The sequence below is a fragment of the Dermacentor variabilis genome, unplaced genomic scaffold (genome assembly GCF_050947875.1).
Source record: "Dermacentor variabilis isolate Ectoservices unplaced genomic scaffold, ASM5094787v1 scaffold_12, whole genome shotgun sequence".
Taxonomy (NCBI): Eukaryota; Metazoa; Arthropoda; class Arachnida; order Ixodida; family Ixodidae; genus Dermacentor; species Dermacentor variabilis.
This window is the reverse complement of record NW_027460280.1, coordinates 32,897,611-32,918,620: the sequence shown is the minus strand read 5'-3', so window position 1 is coordinate 32,918,620 and position 21,010 is coordinate 32,897,611. Positions and strand designations below refer to the sequence as shown.

Here is a 21,010-nt window from a genome sequence, read left to right as displayed (position 1 = left end):
GTATTTGTCCAAGCGCAAGATGCAGATGGCGGGAATCGGACGAAGTTTGAAGCGACAAGAATGTTTTTGAAGCAGGGCCAAATTTTACAGCAGCTTTCGCGTATAAAGTTACGGATGGCGACTACGTGTACAGCTCATGCAACCTGCCGAATTTCTTTCAGGATCATAGGGGGCAAAGTTTACGACAGCGCCGGAAGTCTGTTGCTTTGGCTATCGTGTACCATTAGACTGAGTTAATTACTGCTTCTTGCGTCCAATGTGAAGACGGCTGCCAAGCCAACAATAATTTTCATACCGTTAGTGATTAAGTTATTATTATTGGATTTCGACGTTATTTCATCACGTCGAAACATGTATTTTTGCTATCTATATATAGCGAGGTAGTCCACTGTTTTGCTCTTGTAAACAGCTAAAAAAATAATATTTTCAAGGGCAAACATACTTTTGTATCTCGGTTCATATATATGGCACTCCCCCAAGAAAGTCAAGCTGCAACATAAAAATTTATTTTAAGCAACAGCCACACTTAAATTTTGACATAGAGGCCCTCTTAAAGCCAGAATATTCCGCTGGAGTGACATTGAAGTAAGGATAAGCGCACTTTCCAAGAATGGCTCGGCGGTGGCGCCACACACATGCGACGAGGCATGCACGCGTGCTAATAGCTGTGCGCGATTTGGCTGTCGCGACCAGGCACGGCGCACGCCATCCTACCACCGCTGTAATGAACGCGACCCACTTCGTCAGCCGCCGTGAACGCACGTCGGAAATGCAGCACCGCACTATAAGACGGTGATCCAACAGGTGCGGCTGATTCAGTCTGTAAAGCAGGTTGCGGACTCAATTGAAGAGCAGCGGATACTTGAGGGCCGCAAACAGCGCCAAGAGAGGAGTAGCGCTTAAATCGAACGTTAACAAATCACCGCTAATTCACTCTTGTGAAGGTGGTTGGTCAGCGAAGCGGCAAGTATGTTGCGCCTAATGTGCAGAGCACCTTGTAAACATCGATCCCATCATGTGCGGCCATTACGCACATTGCTCTTCAAAGTGATGTATGACACGAAAACGCGTTTCAATGCAGTTTACGAAACCTTTATTTTATTTATTACTTTGAAATGACTGCTATAACTGCTTTCTGGTCGTTATGGAACACACTGACGTTTTTCGTTCTTATTTGAGAAACTTTTGTTCGGCCAACGTTAGATCGATACATGACCCGCGTACGATCGTTGGTTGACTCAGATCGTTGAAGTAACCGATCGAGGCCAAAGTCTTTAACGAAGTGGGTGAGCCACTGCTTTCTTTCCTGTTTTGAGATCAAGAGATCAAGAGTTTTGAGTGGGATAGTTGGTACTGCATAACTTGAGGCAAACCGCAAAAAAGCACAACGACAACAGAAGTAGCGCTGTGTCTTCGTTCCCTTCTGTTGACGTGCTTTTTTGCGCTTTGCCTCAAGTTGTTTTGGGATGTCTACGTTAAAGTCTCTGACAACGACCACCGGCTAGAGATTTGCGGCAACGTTCGTTGATCAACGCGGGCGTGCGCGCACCTCGTCATCATGTGGTTTGACGCCTTTTTTTTTTAATTTGTGCGTTTCGTATTGAAACGAAAGCTGTGTTGTGTGTTCCCTTAAACGCCTTACGGGGGTATGAGCCTGGCCCTGCACTGCCGCCGGGATCGGCCCACCTGGGTTTCGTGTCCGCCCACAGTGACGGACGCGAAAAGACCCCGGGATCCTATAGCCATAGACAGCTTCGCTGAGAAACTGTGTTAGCAAAACCACCACCGACGAAATGAAGGCGATATACTGTACGAGCACTGATGCTGACGCTGCCTGTACCCTGAGGTGCATGACAACGAACAGCCTAGAAGTACGCAACGCTCTTGAGGATTCTGAATGAGGGCATTCCGTAGTCCCGCCGCCGGCTGCTTGACCCGTGACCGCAGCGGGCAAGGCATGTCGGCAACGTGCTACACGCTGTCACTAAAGCCCGTGCATGCACGACGGTGGTTGCGGAAAGGTCCTTTTACAGGTTTCTGCAATCGGCTGCGAAAGAGTTGGCAATGGTGTACCACAAACCATTCAGCGATACGCCGCGCGATAATGTTCTGCTCTGCAACGAACTGCGACTCGAGCAATAACTGGCCGGCCTTTTATACGGCAAACAGCTAAAGTTATGAGGTTATGAAATATAGAGAAAAAAAGCGTCGGCTGTCGCTACCTGTGCAGTATCCGCCACGGCACAAAATACGCGCTCGTCGTCGGACTGGAAAAATTGGCCGAGGTTTAAAAGGCAGAAGCCCATGCAGGAGCATGTGCATGCTATTCGAAAACTCCAGGCTGCAGCTCAAGGAGAAATGGAGTAAATCAATCAAGTGAATCGGAATCATCGGACTCTGCAAGCTTTTTTTTTTTTTCTTCTTTGTCGTTGTTGCGCCGCGCACGAACGCAATGCTACAGAATAAATGAATCCCTTGCAATTAGCGATCGACGAACATAAAGACAATATATGTCATTCCACCATAGATATTCAGTTCGGGTTTTAATTTCGACATAACAAAAAACAGGCAGTTAACCCCAACTAAGAGTCCTCATCAAACAACTCGAAACGCCGCACTCGCTGGCGACATTCCCAGTTTACAAACTGCCAGCGCCAACGCGAGCGGCTCATCAAGACGAACCCCAGCCGCGAAGGGGGGACGATCGCGCTTCCGGTCGCGAACCGTGGGGCTCCTCGTTCTTCTATGACGAGTGCGCGCCCCGCCAGAGCAGTGCGCCGAAGCCCGGCTCGTTTAACATGGCGCGCGGTTCTCGCACCGACCAACAGGGCACCAGTCCGCAGCTCTCTGCTTCGTTTAAAATGGCGCGCGGTTCTCGCACCGACCAACAGGGCACCAATCCGCAGCTGTCTGCTTCGTTTAAAATGGCGCGCGGTTCTCGCACCGACCAACAGGGCACCAATCCGCAGCTGTCTGCTTCGTTTAAAATGGCGCGCGGTTCTCGCACCGACCAACAGGGCACCAATCCGCAGCTGTCTGCTTCGTTTAAAATGGCGCGCGGTTCTCGCACCGACCAACAGGGCACCAATCCGCAGCTCTCTGCTTCGTTTAAAATGGCGCGCGGTTCTCGCACCGACCAACAGGGCACCAATCCGCAGCTGTCTGCTTCGTTTAAAATGGCGCGCGGTTCTCGCACCGACCAACAGGGCACCAATCCGCAGCTGTCTGCTTCGTTTAAAATGGCGCGCGGTTCTCGCACCGACCAACAGGGCACCAATCCGCAGCTGTCTGCTTCGTTTAAAATGGCGCGCGGTTCTCGCACCGACCAACAGGGCACCAATCCGCAGCTGTCTGCTTCGTTTAAAATGGCGCGCGGTTCTCGCACCGACCAACAGGGCACCAATCCGCAGCTGTCTGCTTCGTTTAAAATGGCGCGCGGTTCTCGCACCGACCAACAGGGCACCAATCCGCAGCTGTCTGCTTCGTTTAAAATGGCGCGCGGTTCTCGCACCGACCAACAGGGCACCAATCCGCAGCTGTCTGCTTCGTTTAAAATGGCGCGCGGTTCTCGCACCGACCAACAGGGCACCAATCCGCAGCTGTCTGCTTCGTTTAAAATGGCGCGCGGTTCTCGCACCGACCAACAGGGCACCAATCCGCAGCTGTCTGCTTCGTTTAAAATGGCGCGCGGTTCTCGCACCGACCAACAGGGCACCAATCCGCAGCTCTCTGCTTCGTTTAAAATGGCGCGCGGTTCTCGCACCGACCAACAGGGCACCAATCCGCAGCTGTCTGCTTCGTTTAAAATGGCGCGCGGTTCTCGCACCGACCAACAGGGCACCAATCCGCAGCTGTCTGCTTCGTTTAAAATGGCGCGCGGTTCTCGCACCGACCAACAGGGCACCAATCCGCAGCTGTCTGCTTCGTTTAAAATGGCGCGCGGTTCTCGCACCGACCAACAGGGCACCAAACCGCAGCTCTCTGCTTCACGTGCTTCAGAGCGGAAAGAAGACACGGCTCACCTACCACGCACGGCACGTCGTCTTCGACCGCTGCTGCGAACTCGCAGAGGCACCTGCGGCCACACCCCGACTACGCAATATCACCAAAACTAGAGTTAGCGGGATATACTCATAAGGCTGTTTCACATGCTGCGACTGCAACGACGAAAATCGGTGCTGTCGCACGCGTCGCAATGCGATTTTTAGAGGGCTCATTTCACATGATTGCGATTTCAACAATGCGACTGGTGCGACGCCCAGGGTTGCTTACTGCCAGGTTTCGTGGCACACGCTGCATAGTTCTTTTATTGTAGTGAATAAAACGTTTAACCCGCCGTGGTTGCTCAGTGGCTATGGTGTTGGGCTGCTGAGCACGAGGTCGCGGGATCGAATCCCGGCTACGGCGGCCGCATTTCGATGGGGGCGAAATGCGAAAACACCCGTGTGCTTAGATTTAGGTGCACGTTAAAGAACCCCAGGTGGTCAAAATTTCCGGAGTCCTCCACTACGGCGTGCCTCATAATCAGAAAGTGGTTTTGGCACGTAAAACCCCAAATATTATTATTATTATAAAACGTTTACACTATAATATTATTGACTTCTGTTGATAAGAAGCAAATAATATGTTCGTTTACTAATTTAAAAGCGTTAGTTAAGATTTGTCTCGGAATGCGCGACAGTGGTTTCTGTAGTTCAGTGCGACATCGCCGACGTAAACAGCTGTTCGCAGGTGGTTCAGCGCTGTGTGTTGTCTTATCTACCTTCTATGACCGTTTCATTCTGCCTGCGCTACAACAATCTACAAGATGACCTATCGACAAGTTCATATAGCTACCCTCACCGCTTATGCAGTATTCGGAATTCGGCTGCCACGAAGTTGTGTCAGCCCAACAAAATCCTCGCGCTACCCGTGCTCGGCGTCAGCTCCTGGAGAAATGATGCGTGTATATTGCCCGTAATTGCGCTTATGTGGTGCCTGCTCCTAGCCATATTCTTGCGCCAAAAGCAACAAGAAGCACCAACCCGAAAGCCCGCGTGTGCCCCTGAACGAAGCCTCAAATGATCTGTGTGATTACTGGACGTGGAATGAAAATTGTGTTGTGAAATTCAACCTTAGCGCTAGCCTGGTTCATCCATCCCCGTGCTTGCGCTGCGAATATATATATGGGAGCCCTCTCTAAACATTTGTAAAGGCGCAAAAGCCGACGCATCAAATGTTTCGAGCAGTTACCGTCACTTTTGTAGAAACCTGTACGTTGTAACACAGCATTATAAAAGACACGCTTCTCGTCCACTTTGTGTCTCGAGCTGGTAGTATACTCGGAACTTCTAACAAGAAGACCATATCAATACGCGCTATTCATAATGCAGGATCGTAGGCCCACGGCAGGCGCACTTGCCGTAGAATTTTTCGGCTTTCTGCTCAGCCTCGCACGCCGCTCACGGTTAGCCTGTTTTGTGGTAATAAATATTATTATTATATTATTAATGTTATAAAACATTATAGTTCCTTCGCTGTAATTTATAGCAATCATCCAGATTTCTTAAGCTAGTCATGCATTTAACATGTATTAGATCAACATTGTTACGACATGCTTATGGGAGTCATTTCAAACTAGGTTGCTCAGCCAGAGAAAGTACAAATGCAAGTCTCAATGTTTATTCCAATTTAATATTCCTAAACAGATTATAGTGGCAGAATTTTATGCCTGCTTGCACTTCCTGCAATTCAATGTTCAGAGCTGGAAAAACTGATTCCTTTTCTTGCTGTCGAAAGGCTGATTCAATGTCGATAGCAAGCTATAATTATTCATTTCGAGAGTGTTAAGCAATTACTATATGTCTAAGCTTATCAATGCGTCTTTGTTCCACCAACACAATTAAGTTTTCTGTCTCCCTCTCATTGACAGCCATGGAATGAGCCATTAACTTTCATAAGTATCCGGATGCAAACATTCTGGAGTTTGTCCTGAGCATTTGTCTGCATCCTATAGTGTGCATGTTTGTATCAAGTTCTGGTGGTGCAATCGCAGTGATTTACGCATATTGTTATATTGCAACAAATTTCTTTAACTTTGTTTTCAAATCTGCAATGTGGCCATGCAGTAACGACCACATTAATAAGCAAAAAAAAACAACTGCAGATGCAGTGTACGTGTTGGAATCTATGCGAAGTGAAGTTTTTGTCAAGTGGTCAATTAAATGCTGTTAAAGTAACTGCAATATATACAATTTGTCTTATTTTCAACATCCAACATGTCATCTTTTGCAAGGTTTGCTTATGCACCGCATAGGTCACAACCTTAATGTCATGTAATCTTTATGCATTACACTGTTCACAAACCATACCGAAATGCAAACGGCAGTTAATGTACATGCCCGCTGCGAGACGTCAACACAGTGACGTTTGTTGAGCAAGGAATGGTGCGAGGTGTATGCAGATGAATGAATGACGTGCTTGTGTACTTATTTATTTATATACCTCGCAGGCTGCAAGGTTGGAGTATTATGCAAGGGGGAATAACAAAGTTGTTACAAAAGGAAGAAGGGCAAAACATTAAGAAAAAAAAAACAGCAATAAAAGCAGTACCAATACATTGCACCAACTAGCCCAACGTGTTTTACTGGCACAGCTTTATACAATACTTAACAACCAATAACAGAAAAAGTTACTGCCCATGCACCCTGTACAGACGGTAAACCAGCGAAGCTGAAATGTGCGGCCCCGGTGTTTATCACTGGGTTAATTCCAATGGTTTATTCAGTCTTTCTATATTATTGGTTATGTCTGTGTTTCTTAATGAGGTTATGCACATGTTTGAGTTGGGTTTATCACATTGTTTATTTGGAATGCCACACATTGCACTTTGCAAGATCACCATCATGGAAAGCGCAATGAGTGGTTCATTGTGTTAATCCAGCGGGCCCATCAAAGTCTTTCTGAATTATGTTACGCACTTGTGTTTTGTAATGCGTTAATCATAATGTTTATGACTCAGTTATGCACTGTAGTTACCAAGTGACACACTGGGGCTGCACATTTCATTTAATTAAATACAGGGACTCATTTTCGAACCTATTGGGAAGTCGGAGAGAGACTGCTGCACGCACGCTCTGCTGCTAGAGAGAAACGACGTCACTATCGGTCTAGCCAATGGCCCACCACACCTTTGCTGCAAGATAATAATGACATCATGATCTTGTCTTAACCCCATCCCCCTCTGTGTCCCTTCCCTGCAATAATATGCAGATAAATGTATGTTTGAAATGCATAAGCATTTCTATGTCTACCCAACAAGAAATTTCTCTGTCCATCATGCAAGGCGAATACAATGGCTCACACCCCCTTAAACAATGGCTCATACCCCTACAGTAGGGTTTTTGGGATCGGACCATGAGTGTTTCGCCTAGGCATATACAGCTTCACTGTAAAAAGAATGAACACCTTTCTGCTAGAGACCAAGACAATCATGAGGTGTATTAACAAATGAAAGTTTATTGAACATGCCGAGTAAATGCTGGTCGACAAGCAATAAATCGAATTTACACAAAAAGCAGAAGCAAGATCTGATGTGTGTCCATACAGATCCCAACAGGAAACGCATCCATCTCTGAAAGTGTAACAGCGGCCATGCTGACATAAGATTCTCCCAGTGTCTTTGCATCTACAGCTTCCATTTCTCTGGGCAGCCGATCTCCACAGAATGCTAGCTTCTTCCTTTACAATGCACTCTCCACATCTGAGTGTGCATTGTAGAGGAAGAAGCTAGCATTCTGTGCAGATCGGCTGCCTAGAGAAATTACGGAAGCTGTAGATCTAAAAATGCTGGGTTAATCTTGTCAGCACGGCCTCCGTTAGAAATGGATGCATTTCCTGTCAGGGAACGCACATGAATTTTTGCTTCTCCTTTTTGTGTATGTTCAGTCTATTGCTTGTCAGCGAGCATTTACTCGGTGTGTACATTAAACTTTTGGTTGTTAGATCATCTCGGTTTTCTTGTTCGTCCTATGTGTTCTCTGGTGCCATTTGCAGCCAGGCCATTCATATTTCTTTTAGACTGCAACAAGTCACTTTAATGGCCCTCATGATACCTTATAAAATCTTTTACTTGGCCAATGTAGCAAGACTGTACAGTGTGAAGCAGTAAGAACAGGGTACGTTAACTTCTAATTAAAAGGTTTATTGTGAAAATGCAGTGATCTATAAAGGTTACCACAAAGTAGTACAGCAATAAAACCTGATAAAGACTAGTGCTTGATGAAACCAAACATAAAAGCAGGAAAGGGAGAAAATACATATAGATATACAAGTCCAGGGAAAAAAAAACATTGTGATCACCAAGTGTGCATGTGGCTACCTTCCAGGAAACTCATTTTTTTCCCAATGGCATGGAACTGGAAGAATGTGCTTGCATCAGCACGCTGTCAGTCTGTCTATTGGAATAACAACAGTGTTTCTTGAAAGGTGCTGGCATGCAGGATTGGCAATTGTAGTGATTTTTCTTGCACTTGGAATTTTTCTCTATTTTCTTTCTGTAGCATTTTTATTTATGTTTGGCTGCATCAAGCACCAATTTTTATCTATCCTTCAAAGATGTATTTCTTTTTCTGGGGAAATCTGTTGAACTTTAGTTAATAATGAATACACACAAACTTATCTAGTTCTCAGTTATCATGTCGGGCTTATAAGCCCGCTTGTGTCCTGGAATATCTGCATGGCTATGTATCCAGCCTGCTTCTTGCCAAGGTAGGCAAGAAGCAGGCTGGAGACAAGGCAGTGGGGGAATATGGCATAGGCACTAGGAATAGCAGGGGAGAGTTATTAGTAGAGTTTGCGGAACAGAATAATATGAGGATAATGAATACCTTCTTCCGCAAGCGGGATAGCCGAAAGTGGACGTGGAGGAGCCCGAACGGCGAGACTAGAAATGAAATAGACTTCATACTCTGCGCTAACCCTGGCATCATACAAGATGTGGACGTGCTCGGCAAGGTGCGCTGCAGTGACCACAGGATGGTAAGAACTCGAATTAGCCTAGACCTGAGGAGGGAACGGAAGAAACTGGTACATAAGAAGCCGATCAATGAGTTAGCGGTAAGAGGGAAAATAGAGGAATTCCAGATCAAGCTACAGAACAGGTATTCAGCTTTAACTCAGGAAGAGGATATTAGTGTTGAAGCAATGAACGACAATCTTGTGGGCATCATTAAGGAGTGTGCAATGGAAGTCGGTGGTAACTCCGTTAGGCAGGATACCAGCAAACTATCGCAGGAGACGAAAGATCTGATCAAGAAACGCCAATGTATGAAAGCATCTAACCCTACAGCTAGAATAGAACTGGCAGAACTTTCGAAGTTAATCAACAAGTGTAAGACAGCTGACATAAGGAAGTATAATATGGATAGAATTGAACATGCTCTCAGGAGCGGAGGAAGCCTAAAAACAGTGAAGAAGAAACTAGGAATTGGCAAGAATCAGATGTATGCGTTAAGAGACAAAGCCAGCAATATCATTACTAATATGGATGAGATAGTTCAAGTGGCTGAGAAGTTCTATAGAAATTTATACAGTACCAGTGGCACCCACGACGATAATGGAAGAGAAAATAGTCTAGAGGAATTCGAAATCCTGAAGGTAACGCCGGAAGAAGTAAAGAAAGCCTTAGGAGATATGCAAAGGGGGAAGGCAGCTGGGGAGGATCAGGTAACAGCAGATTTGTTGAAGGATGGTGGACAGATTGTTCTAGAGAAACTGGCCACCCTGTATACGCAATGCCTCATGACCTCGAGCGTACCGGAATCTTGGAAGAACGCTAACATAATCCTAATCCATAAGAAAGGGGACGCCAAAGACTTGAAAAATTATAGACCAATCAGCTTACTGTCCGTTGCCTACAAAGTATTTACTAAGGTAATTGCAAATAGAATCAGGAACACCTTAGACTTCTGTCAACCAAAGGACCAGGCAGGATTCTGTAAAGGCTACTCAACAATAGACCATATTCACACTATCAATCAAGTGATAGAGAAATGTGCAGAATATAACCAACCCTTATATATAGCTTTCATTGATTACGAGAAAGCGTTTGATTCAGTCGAAACCTCAGCAGTCATGGAGGCATTACGGAATCAGGGTGTAGATGAGCCATATGTAAAAATACTGGAAGATATCTATAGCGGCTCCACAGCCACCGTAGTCCTCCATAAAGCAAGCAACAAAATCTCAATAAAGAAAGGCGTCAGGCAGGGAGATACGATATCTCCAATGCTATTCACAGCGTGTTTACAGGAAGTATTCAGAGACCTGGATTGGGAAGAATTGGGGATAAATGTTAATGGAGAATACCTTAGTAACTTGCGATTCGCTGATGATATTGCCTTGCTTAGTAACTCAGCGGACCAATTGCAATGCATGCTCACTGACCTGGAGAGGCAAAGCGGAAGAGCGGGTCTAAAAATTAATATGCAGAAAACTAAAGTATTGCTTAACAGTCTCGGGAGAGAACAGCAATTTACAATAGGCAGCGAGGCACTGGAAGTCGTAAGGGAATACATCTACTTAGGGCAGGTAGTGACGGCGGATCCGGATCATGAGACGGAAATAATCAGAAGAATAAGAATGGGCTGGAGTGCGTTTGGCAGGCATTCCCAAATCATGAACAGCAGGTTGCCGTTATCCCTCAAGAGAAAAGTATATAATAGCTGTGTCTTACCAGTACTCGCCTACGGGGCAGAAACCTGGAGGCTTACGAAAAGGGTTCTACTCTAATTGAGGACGACACAACGAGCTATGGAAAGAAGAATGATAGGTGTAACGTTAAGGGATAAGAAAAGAGCAGATTGGGTGAGGGAACAAACGCGAGTTAATGACATCTTAGTTGAAATCAAGAAAAAGAAATGGGCATGGGCAGGACATGTAATGAGGAGGGAAGATAACCGATGGTCATTAAGGGTTACGGACTGGATCCTAAGGGAAGGGAAGCGTAGCAGGGGGCGGCAGAAAGTTAGGTGGGCGGATGAGATTAAGAAGTTTGCAGGGACGGCATGGCCACAATTAGTACAAGACCGGGGTTGTTGGAGAAGTATGGGAGAGGCCTTTGCCCTGCAGTGGGCGTAACTAGGCTGATGATGATGATGATGTATCCTGTAATCTAATTTCTGGCCATGTGCTTGTAAGTCGCGTGTCAATCTCCTGATTTTCCTGACAATCTTGTGTGATGTGCAGGCCCAGACAGGTTCTGGTGAATCCATGCAGGGCGTTGTGCAGGGTGTAATCTGCACTACAAGTGCTGCTTTGATTGCTTTCAGTTCAGCTTTTCTAGGTGTACGATGACCAGGAATGGTACTCACTTATATGTGGTTTAATTTTATGTAGTGCCATACTACTGTTACACTGCTATTGCCAGATCAGTGTATATGTGCCTTGTGTTTGCTTGCATCTTCATGATTAGCAACCTCCTCTGTGTGTTTGGCAGTTGCATATAGTCTCCTGGCCTAATTTTTTGCCCCCATATTTCACGGTATGGGCCTGCTGTGTTTCAAGTTCAGGTACTCCCGAGGTTGTGTTTCTGAAGGGAGGGGTAGTCATCTTTGCATCTCATATGATAGTTGGCATAGTATGTTGGGACGAGGTTCTGAGCTCTTGAGACAAAGAATTTTGCTGCAGGCTGCAACTCTACTCTGTCTAGGTGCTTGTTCGTTAGCTCTTTCTCATAGAGGTCTTCAAGCATGGTAAAGTTGGAAAGACCTATTATTACTACCTGATGCCTGTATTCGATGAGTTGTCTTTTTTGTGCGCTGCTGGTAATTCATACCGTACTATACCTTGGACACAAGCACAGCATCTGTGATTTTCCATAGTATCCACTCGTAGACCCCCATTATTTCGAGATTATTCTTTTCACCAGATGCGGAAGTTGCGTCCAGGCATTGCATAATTGTTTCACCCACGTGCTGGCTCTGCTGTCATGGGCTTACACTAGCTGAGGATTTGTGGATGTTGACTTGCAGGCATATTTGTCCAGCTATGTGGATCACAATGTTTAATCTGGGGCAGTTCTTGATTCTAGTCTTTTTTTTTTCCCGCCGTCAATATGAGCTGACTTATCAGAAAGCGAGAGGCCAGACTGGCCAAGAAAGTCTGCAGTGTTGTTGAGGGCTTGTTGCATCATTCTTGATTTCTGTATAAGATAGCTTTCCCACAGACTGTAATACACCATAGGCTGTAGTGTTTCTTGTAGTATGCCCGCATTATTGGTGTGTGTGGGCCAAATGTACCTCCAACTCTCACCTGGAATTTTCTGTCTTTCAGAAAGTTACTGTTTAAGTGCTCTACCAGAAATGTTTTTGCTCATCGTTCTTCTTATTAGAGTAGCATGAGGTACTGCTGTTAAAAGCCTCTTCACTTTCTTCATTCCTTCATAAGCGGTATTACACAATGTCCTGCAAAAAAGTTTCTGCTGCTTATGGCCCACTCATATCTGCCAGAAGGGACAACTCTTGAAAAAGGGTTTCTTTGTGCTATGTGTGCGACGTAGTATGAGCATTCATGCCTTGACATTTATACATCTGTAGAACCAGCTTCCTACTTGCTATACCTGATCATGCTTATTTGTGCAGTGCTGTTGAACAATACATATTGATCCAATGAATATTTACACACTCGAATTATCACGAAAGATGGTTGTTTTACAATTCTGCCCTTTGCTTTCTATTGGTGCATAAGCATGCCGCCCTATGCAATAGTATTTTGATCTGTAAGGGTTCAATAAAAGGTGATGAACGAAATCTAAGTGCAAGAGCTTTTATTCACCTATGACTCCCATCGAAATGCGACTTCCATGGCTGGCAAATCAACCCCTCGCCTTGTGTTAGCAGCAGAATGCTATAGCAACAGTGGCAGGTGAACAAATTGAAGAACGATATGTCTGTCTATAATTTTTTTTCTTGCCTGTATGTAAGTAAAGTTTGGAATAAGTTTGTCATTGCAAAAAAGCCCAATTTGTGGTCTTTTATTGAATAAACCACATATTGTGTATAGTTGAAATGCAGAAGTTTGTTCTAAAATCCTCGGGTGATATATGTTCTTGCAAGTAGCATGGTATTTCATTACTTATAAAGATAGTAATCGCAGCGGATATCGTTACATGGGTTTACACACTAATATATGTGATCACAAACTTATTAGAAACTTACTAGAAACATGTAAGGCATGAATGTTTCTGCACAGTTGATCAGCTGTGAACGTGCAAGAACTGCTTCTACTGGCTGACTTCACTGCACAGTTTTGATTTACTTTTCTTCAGGGTATCGTTTTATAATGTTTTATCCCCACAAGAACAGGCCGTTTGCCTGGTTTTCGCATTGTTGCACGAGTTCTACATGATTGTGCAGGAGGGTATGTTGTCACTGTGCCACTATAGCAAGCAATTTACTTAATCTACTAGCTGTACAGTTAATTACGTTGCAGAGCAAGTGTTCATACAGATGCAGTAAGGATACAAAGTCCGCAACATAGTCAATGTTTATTGGTTTCTGTGCAAGAAAAAGAAATTCTCCAGAGAAGAGGTGCAACTTAACGCGCATGTAATATTTTATTCAAGCCACGGATTTAATGCTATCGTAGCAAATTCATTACGATAGCTTACACTTTCGCTCTGTCAAATTTGATAAGAGGCAAGATAAGCTTTCAAGATGCATCGGGAAATTCATGCTTGAAAACCGACAAGAAAATGCAACTGAACGGTACCGCGTTCAGCGCAACGTTGAAACTTCGGGTACTTTGCTGTCTTGTCATTTACCCTTGCCGAGGTTGAAATAATTCAAGCTGCTCCGTAAGCGCAATTTTTGCATACTCAACAAAAGAAAATTGTGACGACCTCGTCGTCTGCTGGGGATCGAACACCTCCTAGCACTGAAAACTCACAAAGGCGTACGAAGCAAACGTGAAAATGCACTTTATTTGCTGCGTACCGTGTCGACAAATGTACATAAATGGGAGAATCGAATATGCGGTACAAGTTTTTTACTCTCCCTTCGCGTACGTACCGAATTCGACAATCCACGTCTCCGCGCATTGCACTTGTGCGAGACGCCATTTTACAAAACAAACCGGCGAAATAGCTTCGTTGACAGCTCTCCGCGCAATTTCGACGGAAAATCGCAGCGATCGGTGCGACGGTGCGACCAACCGGTTGGTCGCAGCCGAAAATCGGGGGGTCGGCACTGCGACTGCGATTTTCATCGCAAACGACGGAAATCGCACTTCCGGTGCGACGAAAATCGCATCATGTGAAACAGGCTATACGCAGTAACTCTAACCAGGACGAAATTATACAGGCCCCCGGCGGCCCGTCACCAACGTAGTGCGCACTGACAAGCATCCTGCTTATTCTCCACAAAACCGCAGCGACACGGTGCGAAGAGTTACTTTTTCGCGTCACGGTTCCATACGGTGCGCCGATAAGGAACGAGAGATCTGAGTCTGAGGACGGCAATCTTCCGGTCTCTGTGCTGAAATAACTCGCGATGACAATGCTTGAGCAGCATAATTCTGTAGCAAGTATCACTGAGCGAGGTTTTGACACACTTTTACCCGAATATCGATTTCCGATCCCAAATTTCGCACGCACGAACGCACCACACATACACAAGCGTCTCGTTGGCTGCCACGATGATTCAGCGTACAGCCTCCCCACAGATTCCCCCACCCCTATTAAATAAAAATAACAGAAAAATCTGGTGCTATAAGATAAGCGCTCCGCAATACGGTGCCTCTCAGTGCAAGAACAACCCTATAGCCCGGAGACAGTTGGTTTTATTGCTACACCAATAAATAAATAAATAAATAAATAAATAGACGGAGTTCAAAGGCCCCAACAAGAGTTAGAAATTTTCGTGGCGTCCTGCACGTGCAACGCAGAGCTGACAAGAGACGGGATATACCGAACATCTCACAGCAATACTTAGCGCAGCGAGTACCAGCGATAAATGCACCTGTTTTCCCCTCGATTAATTCAAAGTAGGATCTTTAAAAGCAAAAATGTTTTCGACGCTCCAAAAGTCAACTTGGCCACAACGCACGGATGCCTTTTGTCTGGCCATGATGTTATTGATGATGGTGAGACTCGAAATAGCTGACGGCAGCAGTGCAAAATTCGCAGGGTGCAATAACCCGCTGAACAACAAACGTTCCTCCCTCCTCGACATGCGTAACGACCAGAACAAGGAAATCCATTTAACCAATCAGGGAACGACCGTTAACTCGTCCTCGGTACGCCACAAACGCTGTTGAAACAAATTGCGCGACTGGCTCGGGCCTTCCGTACGACATGGCGCGGCACCTGCTACAGTACACAAGTTGCTACGCAACACAAGTGCTACGCTACACATGTTGACCAATTCGCCAATAACTGAGCCGCCCACCTGCAGCGGCATTATAGCATGTGGCATAACTTCGCAAACAAGCGATGACCACAGCGACCGCGCAGTCGCTGCCGTTCATTTTACCTCTATTCCCAAAAGAAACGAAGCGCAGCTGCCGCTGCATGAACTCTTTATTCAGAAATAAAGAAACAAAAACTCGGTGCCCTTTCACTCTGTGAAGAAAGATGACCAGCGCAGCTGTGTACGTGGGCCCCTTAATGGCGAACTGCACCTCCGCCGCGGGTCGGCCCGGCATCACACTACCTTCGGTATCGGCCCACGTATGGGGAGTGCTTAACGCCTGCTTCACCTCCGCCGCGAGTCGTGCCGGTATCGCACTATCTTTGTGATCGGCCCACGTATGGGGAGTCTTTTGCTTACGACGACACAAAACTTTCCTTGGACGGTGTAGGTATACAGCTTCGCTGTAAAAAAAAGCGTTGATTATAAAGCTGAAACACGGTTGCGTTGTGTTAGGTGGAGCACCTCGTTAGAATTTATCAAGCACTGCCAGCCTGCATTACAGACCTTCGGCAGGAGTGGTTAATTAAAAAGGCGAGTATGATGCATTAGACAGACATCAATGAAAGAAGCGGCTACAAATGTCTACACACTGCGCTCACAAGAATTACTACACTGGACCAAGCCATCAAAAAGTGCTATCGCACGAAGCCACTGCGTCCACGCGCGACGCACACAGCGCGCTACCGCGGCCGAGTTGCCTCGGGCTGAGACAAGGGACGTATTCTGCGATCAAGTTCGGCGATAGAATCGCCGTCAGGCGCGCGCTGATTGGCTGATTGAGCACTACGCCACGCGAAGGCGGTAGTATCGCCGAAGTGATCAACGCAGAATATGTCCCCAAGGCCTTCACCGCGCCCATAGAGTTCCTAAATAAATGCCCAAGAGGGAAATGTGGAGCTAGTGTCTACGGGGGTTCTCCTGAGAGTTGCCTCAACCTACGTGGAAATGATGCATGGAGGAAGGAAAAATATAGGAGAGAGCATTGCGTCATACAGCCAGCCTTGACAAGCGAACGCTCTGTCAAGCCACAGTGGTGGCCCAAAGCGTGATCTCTTGCGTCGAGATCACGGAGCAAGAATCGAGATTTGCTGAAACGTTTGGTTCCCAGTAGCAAGTAGTTTTTATTCGGTGCGCGCTTGTTCAGCTGCCCTGCCGTTGCTCCTGCCTGCAGAGCAGGAACACGAAAACAAACCGCGCACTTTGACGTGCGATCACGTGTTGGTCCACAAGCTTTGGCTTTAATAGCGTTGCGGTATGCTCCCTCCGATCTTTTTCCTTCCCCCACGGAATGATTACCGGCTTCTGATTAACTTCGATCTTTGGGCTAGTGGCGTTTGCTTGCGGCGCAGTAAACAAAGCTATATATTAAGATATTTTCGCATAATATCTAATTCTATTTCTGCAGTATTTTATACAATGCGCAATACATTGCATAACGTTTGTATGACTGAGACCGGAGCACGGTTTACCACCAGGGCACACCAGGGTAACCATTGTTCTGTAATTTCTTCCCGATTTAGCGCAAGTGAATAATTATTTATTTTTTACAATAACAACCATGCATGTGCTTATGTAAAATTACTCATCAAATATTTATGGAAATAAAAAGTTTCTATTGGTGATAAAAGTGTTGCGCCTTAGAGAAATACTACAAGTGTCGTCTGCTACGACGCCTGGTCACTGCGAACGCAGAGTGTAGGCACTTGCGAACTTTCTCGCTCTTTCGAAAGGCTGCGTCAGCTGTCGCGATTGCAGAACGTCTTTAAGTACTTTTAAGCACATCTGCAGCAGTGCTAGCTGGGACGCTTGTGGCCTCATACGAGTATGCCTCATTATAATTTATGTTGACGAATCGCTTCTTCTGAAGCGCGCGCCAGCAGCTGTTACGGCGTGGCTTTGCGCTTACCCATTTTTGAGAGCAGACTACAGCCTGGAGGCAGCAACCTTTCCTACAACAAGTAAGTTTGTGTTCTCAAATGTGCTGAAACACACATCTCAATGAGCACATAAACGAGCAATGTGTAATGAAGCCCTCAATCAAATTTGGTTGTCAAGCCACCAGAAGTACAACTGTCTATGTAGTAAACAAAATGTGTTATGCAAGCAGTCAGCTGTCTTTCCATTGCACTGTGCATCACTAGTAGAAAAAAAGTTACTGGCAGGTTATAAATCACCACGCCGCGACACAAACATCGGCTCAGCCGCTAGCCCAGCGCGCTATCGGCACTTCGAGCAACGTTACAGAACAAAGGCAAAGAGCTTTGCGCCGCACTGCCCCACTGCGGGTTATAGGTATATTGTGCTTGGAGCGAAACCAAAACTGCGAAAAAAAGATACCTGTAGAATAGCTCGCCAATCAACGTATACCAATCCGTAGCCTTTACTTCCCGAAATTCCCATGATAGTTGAACGATCGCAGCGCCATATTTCCCTCTAGTTATAGTAGTATGAAACTCTATTCAGACCGCGCCCATCCAAAAGCACGAAAGGTGAGACTGCAAGAACCAACAGGACGACAACTGTAGTCACGCGGCTCAGACCTTTCTCGACAATGAATTTTATTTCGGCTTGGCCGTCTTTTCAAGCCATATAGTTTTGTATGAAATTCTATGTTTGAAACCCCAAGCTTTCCAAACTATTCTTAGGCCACGGGCCATAGTTTAAGGCTTCGATCACTTATTGCACTTCATAAAGTAAAACAAATACATGATACTGTCTATTTCGGTTGTCCTCAGAAGCGTGCATTAAAACAGGTCTCGGGTCAGTGTCACTTCGGGCAAGTGCCCTTCGCCGCTAGGGTCATACGCAGGTTGTCTGTGGCGTGCACTTGCCAGCGAGTGCGTTCAATGAACTCACTTGGCTGCGATGAAGTGCGTAGCCTCGATAGCCCCAGCGCTTTAAAAATAAATAATACTCAATGCAGAGTCGCCAAAAAATCAAAGACAAAGACGATCTTTTGTTGTTGGTTTCAAATAAAACGGCCGTTCTTAGGGTATGTTCGAATTCTGGCCATCATCGGAGACAGTCTACGTAGACAGCCAAGGAAACAGCCCGAGACAGCTTCGAGGCCATGTAAGGGAACGCGTTCCGAGCCGTCTGGAAGATCACAGCCTCCTACATGGAAGACGTATGGAAGACGTTTTTGCGACGCGACGCCACCTCGCGGCGACAAGAGTTGAGAAAAGCACACGTTATTTCTGTATTTTATGTCTTCGTACCGGCGAATCTATGAAAAACACGATGTGACTTACATTAAGGGCGCAGGAAAGCGTGTCCACGTTTTCTTAAAATTAAGTTGGCTCACCACCAAAGTTTAGGTTGGCCCACCCCCCAAATCTCAAGTTGGGCCATGTGCGAATTAAATTTGTCCCACCCCCAAAATTAAGTTGGGCCCTGTCCAAATTTAAGTTGGCCAACCCCCAAATTTTAGGCTGGCGCATCCTCAAAATTAAGCTGGCCCACTCCCAAATTTCAGTTGCCCTCGCCCCCTCCCCCCCTACTATAAGCTTCCCCAAGCCATTATGCTCTGAACGCCGCTCTCGTTCGTGCACACGGCACGCACAGGCTCTGCACACGGCACAACGTCTCCGGATCACACCGAAGCAGCAGACAACGGGTTCGGTTTCCGCATGATTGACGTGAGCGTCGCGTCATCATAACAGGCGATGGCGTCACCCACGTGGCGACCAATCACTGCTCGCCAAGTGAATTCTTAGGAAACCGAATCGTTACAGAATGCGACTCCAGCACACAGACTTCGATATGGCAAAGTTTTACTGAAACCCAATAATTGTCAATCCACAATAAAAACAAGAACAAAATGTTCTCAAACCCGGAAGAACAAAAAAAAAAAGACATAACACACAGGATTGAAGATATTTTGGTCCTTCATATCCAGGGACGCGTAGTACGCGGGCTTGCATTCCTACCTCCCATCCCTCACGTGTTCTTCCCGGTCTGTCGAACACAAAACTGAACGCCTGCTCACCCAAATGGTTGCTTTCACTCACTTTCGCTCGCTACCTTTCGGCTTAACTACAGGCACACGCTTGATGAGGTGGAACTCCGTGAACAGCACGTTGTCCTCTACGAATTTACGCTTCGGCGCAAACTTTTTCTTCGTCTTGAGCTTTTTTTCAACAGGCGGTTGACCACTGGTTGAGGGAGATTTTTCGACCTGATCTGAATTCGATTGTGCACCTACGGTGGGGTCACACTTGAGCGCACCACATGGGTGTTTCTTGGGCTCGGAGTTCTGCTTCGCCTCAACTGTCGGCTTTGCCTCAAGCTCGATGGGGAGTTTGGAAGGCGTGCCTTCCTTCTTACCCTCTAGCGACGGGCCTGGTTGGGGCTCGTGCTTTGCGTCAGGTTGCTGCTTCTCGGAGGTCGAATGTATTTTGGCTGCCGGGACCCGTTCAAATTTCTTGAACAATGAACTACTCACGTTGAGCTTATTCTTCTGCCTTGCTTCCAGCTTGCTCTTCAGCCCAAGCTTCTTCTTGGCGTTCGGCTTTGAGTTGGAAGTAGTCGCCTTTGCAAGCCGGTGATGTTCTTTCGACGATGTCTTCTTGACATCGAAACTCTTCTGCTGAGGCGCCAGACTTGGATTCGCCTTCGGTTCAGAGTTCTCAAAGGCCGGCTTCCCGTTAGCTTCGTCTGGCCGCTGTGGTCGGTCACGAGACGCATCGATCGCGCGACCGGGATCGTCTTTCGGCTCAGGCGCCATCTTTTCCCCAGCTGTGGGCTGCCGCTCGAGCAGGTGAACCGCTGACGAAGTTGAGTCAGACTTTGCCACGATAACCTGAGTTTCTCCAGTTTGCATCTCCTTGTCGATTGCAACATCCTTGGCTTTCTCGGTATGCTCATCCCTAGTGTCTGGGTCCTTTCCGAACGCGGTGGCCGTAGATGGTGCCACGTTAGGCCTAGCACTCACCTCCTCCGAGTGCCCCTTGATCGGCGCCAGTGGCCCGCTGATCCCACTCGTCACAGAAACCCCGCTTGTTGAGGCTTCGTCACCTGCTGCTGAAGGCTCCCGTGGTGATGCCTCGTTGGGATCCGGCAGACATTTCTGGCGCGCACAATCAGAACAGCCGGCCTCGCACTCCCTCCTGACAGCGGAAAAGTTAAACTCGGAAATTGATAGACCACTACCAATGTAACCGAGAAACGCTGTCAGTTCTCGTCTTGATCGGAATTTGCGGCCTTGGGGGCTGTAGATGTACACGTCATATCTACCCGCGGTGCGTCCACTTTTTCGCTGGCAGACCTTGCGGATCCATCCCGCAGGAACGCCGCACCTGGTGTGGAACATGACTTCACGATAAGCAGTCGGAAGAGCTAGGGATTCGCGCACGGACTCTTGACTGCAGCCAGCGGACGATTCCGAGCACACACGCGCTGCTGCTTGCTAGTGCAATCAAGCCGACGTGAACTTGACAACTCTGCTCACCCACGAGCCCTGATGTCCACGAAAACTCCTTGTTCCACGAGGAATGGTGTCCACCAGGACCAGCCCTCGCAAAGTAAGTCATGCATCATAGGTGGCGCGATTCAACACCTAG

General features: G+C 46.7%; 2 protein-coding genes across 8 annotated transcripts in view; both read right to left on the bottom strand.

Moving 5' to 3' along the window:
- Positions 1 to 21,010, bottom strand: part of LOC142566151 (rhotekin-2-like) — a 206,415-nt gene that overhangs the window by 42,171 nt on the left and 143,234 nt on the right. The window contains exon 1 of one of the 7 annotated variants that reach the window (XM_075676982.1): positions 4,023 to 4,245. The exons of 5 other annotated variants lie outside the window; for them this stretch is intronic. The gene's annotated coding sequence lies outside the window, so the exon portion shown is untranslated. Of the gene's footprint in view, positions 1 to 4,022; positions 4,246 to 21,010 lie in introns of those variants that run through there. One more of the 7 variants, XM_075676984.1, reaches the window with a different exon arrangement.
- Positions 19,206 to 20,959, bottom strand: LOC142566118 (uncharacterized). Its single transcript, XM_075676914.1, has one exon. It carries the CDS (start codon positions 20,758 to 20,760, stop codon positions 19,456 to 19,458), a length of 1,305 nt encoding a protein of 434 aa, XP_075533029.1. The 5' UTR covers positions 20,761 to 20,959; the 3' UTR covers positions 19,206 to 19,455.

Bases quoted from the DNA above. Each gene is read 5' to 3' on its own strand.
- LOC142566118 (XM_075676914.1), bottom strand. From the start codon at position 20,760: ATGTTCCACACCAGGTGCGGCGTTCCTGCGGGATGGATCCGCAAGGTC.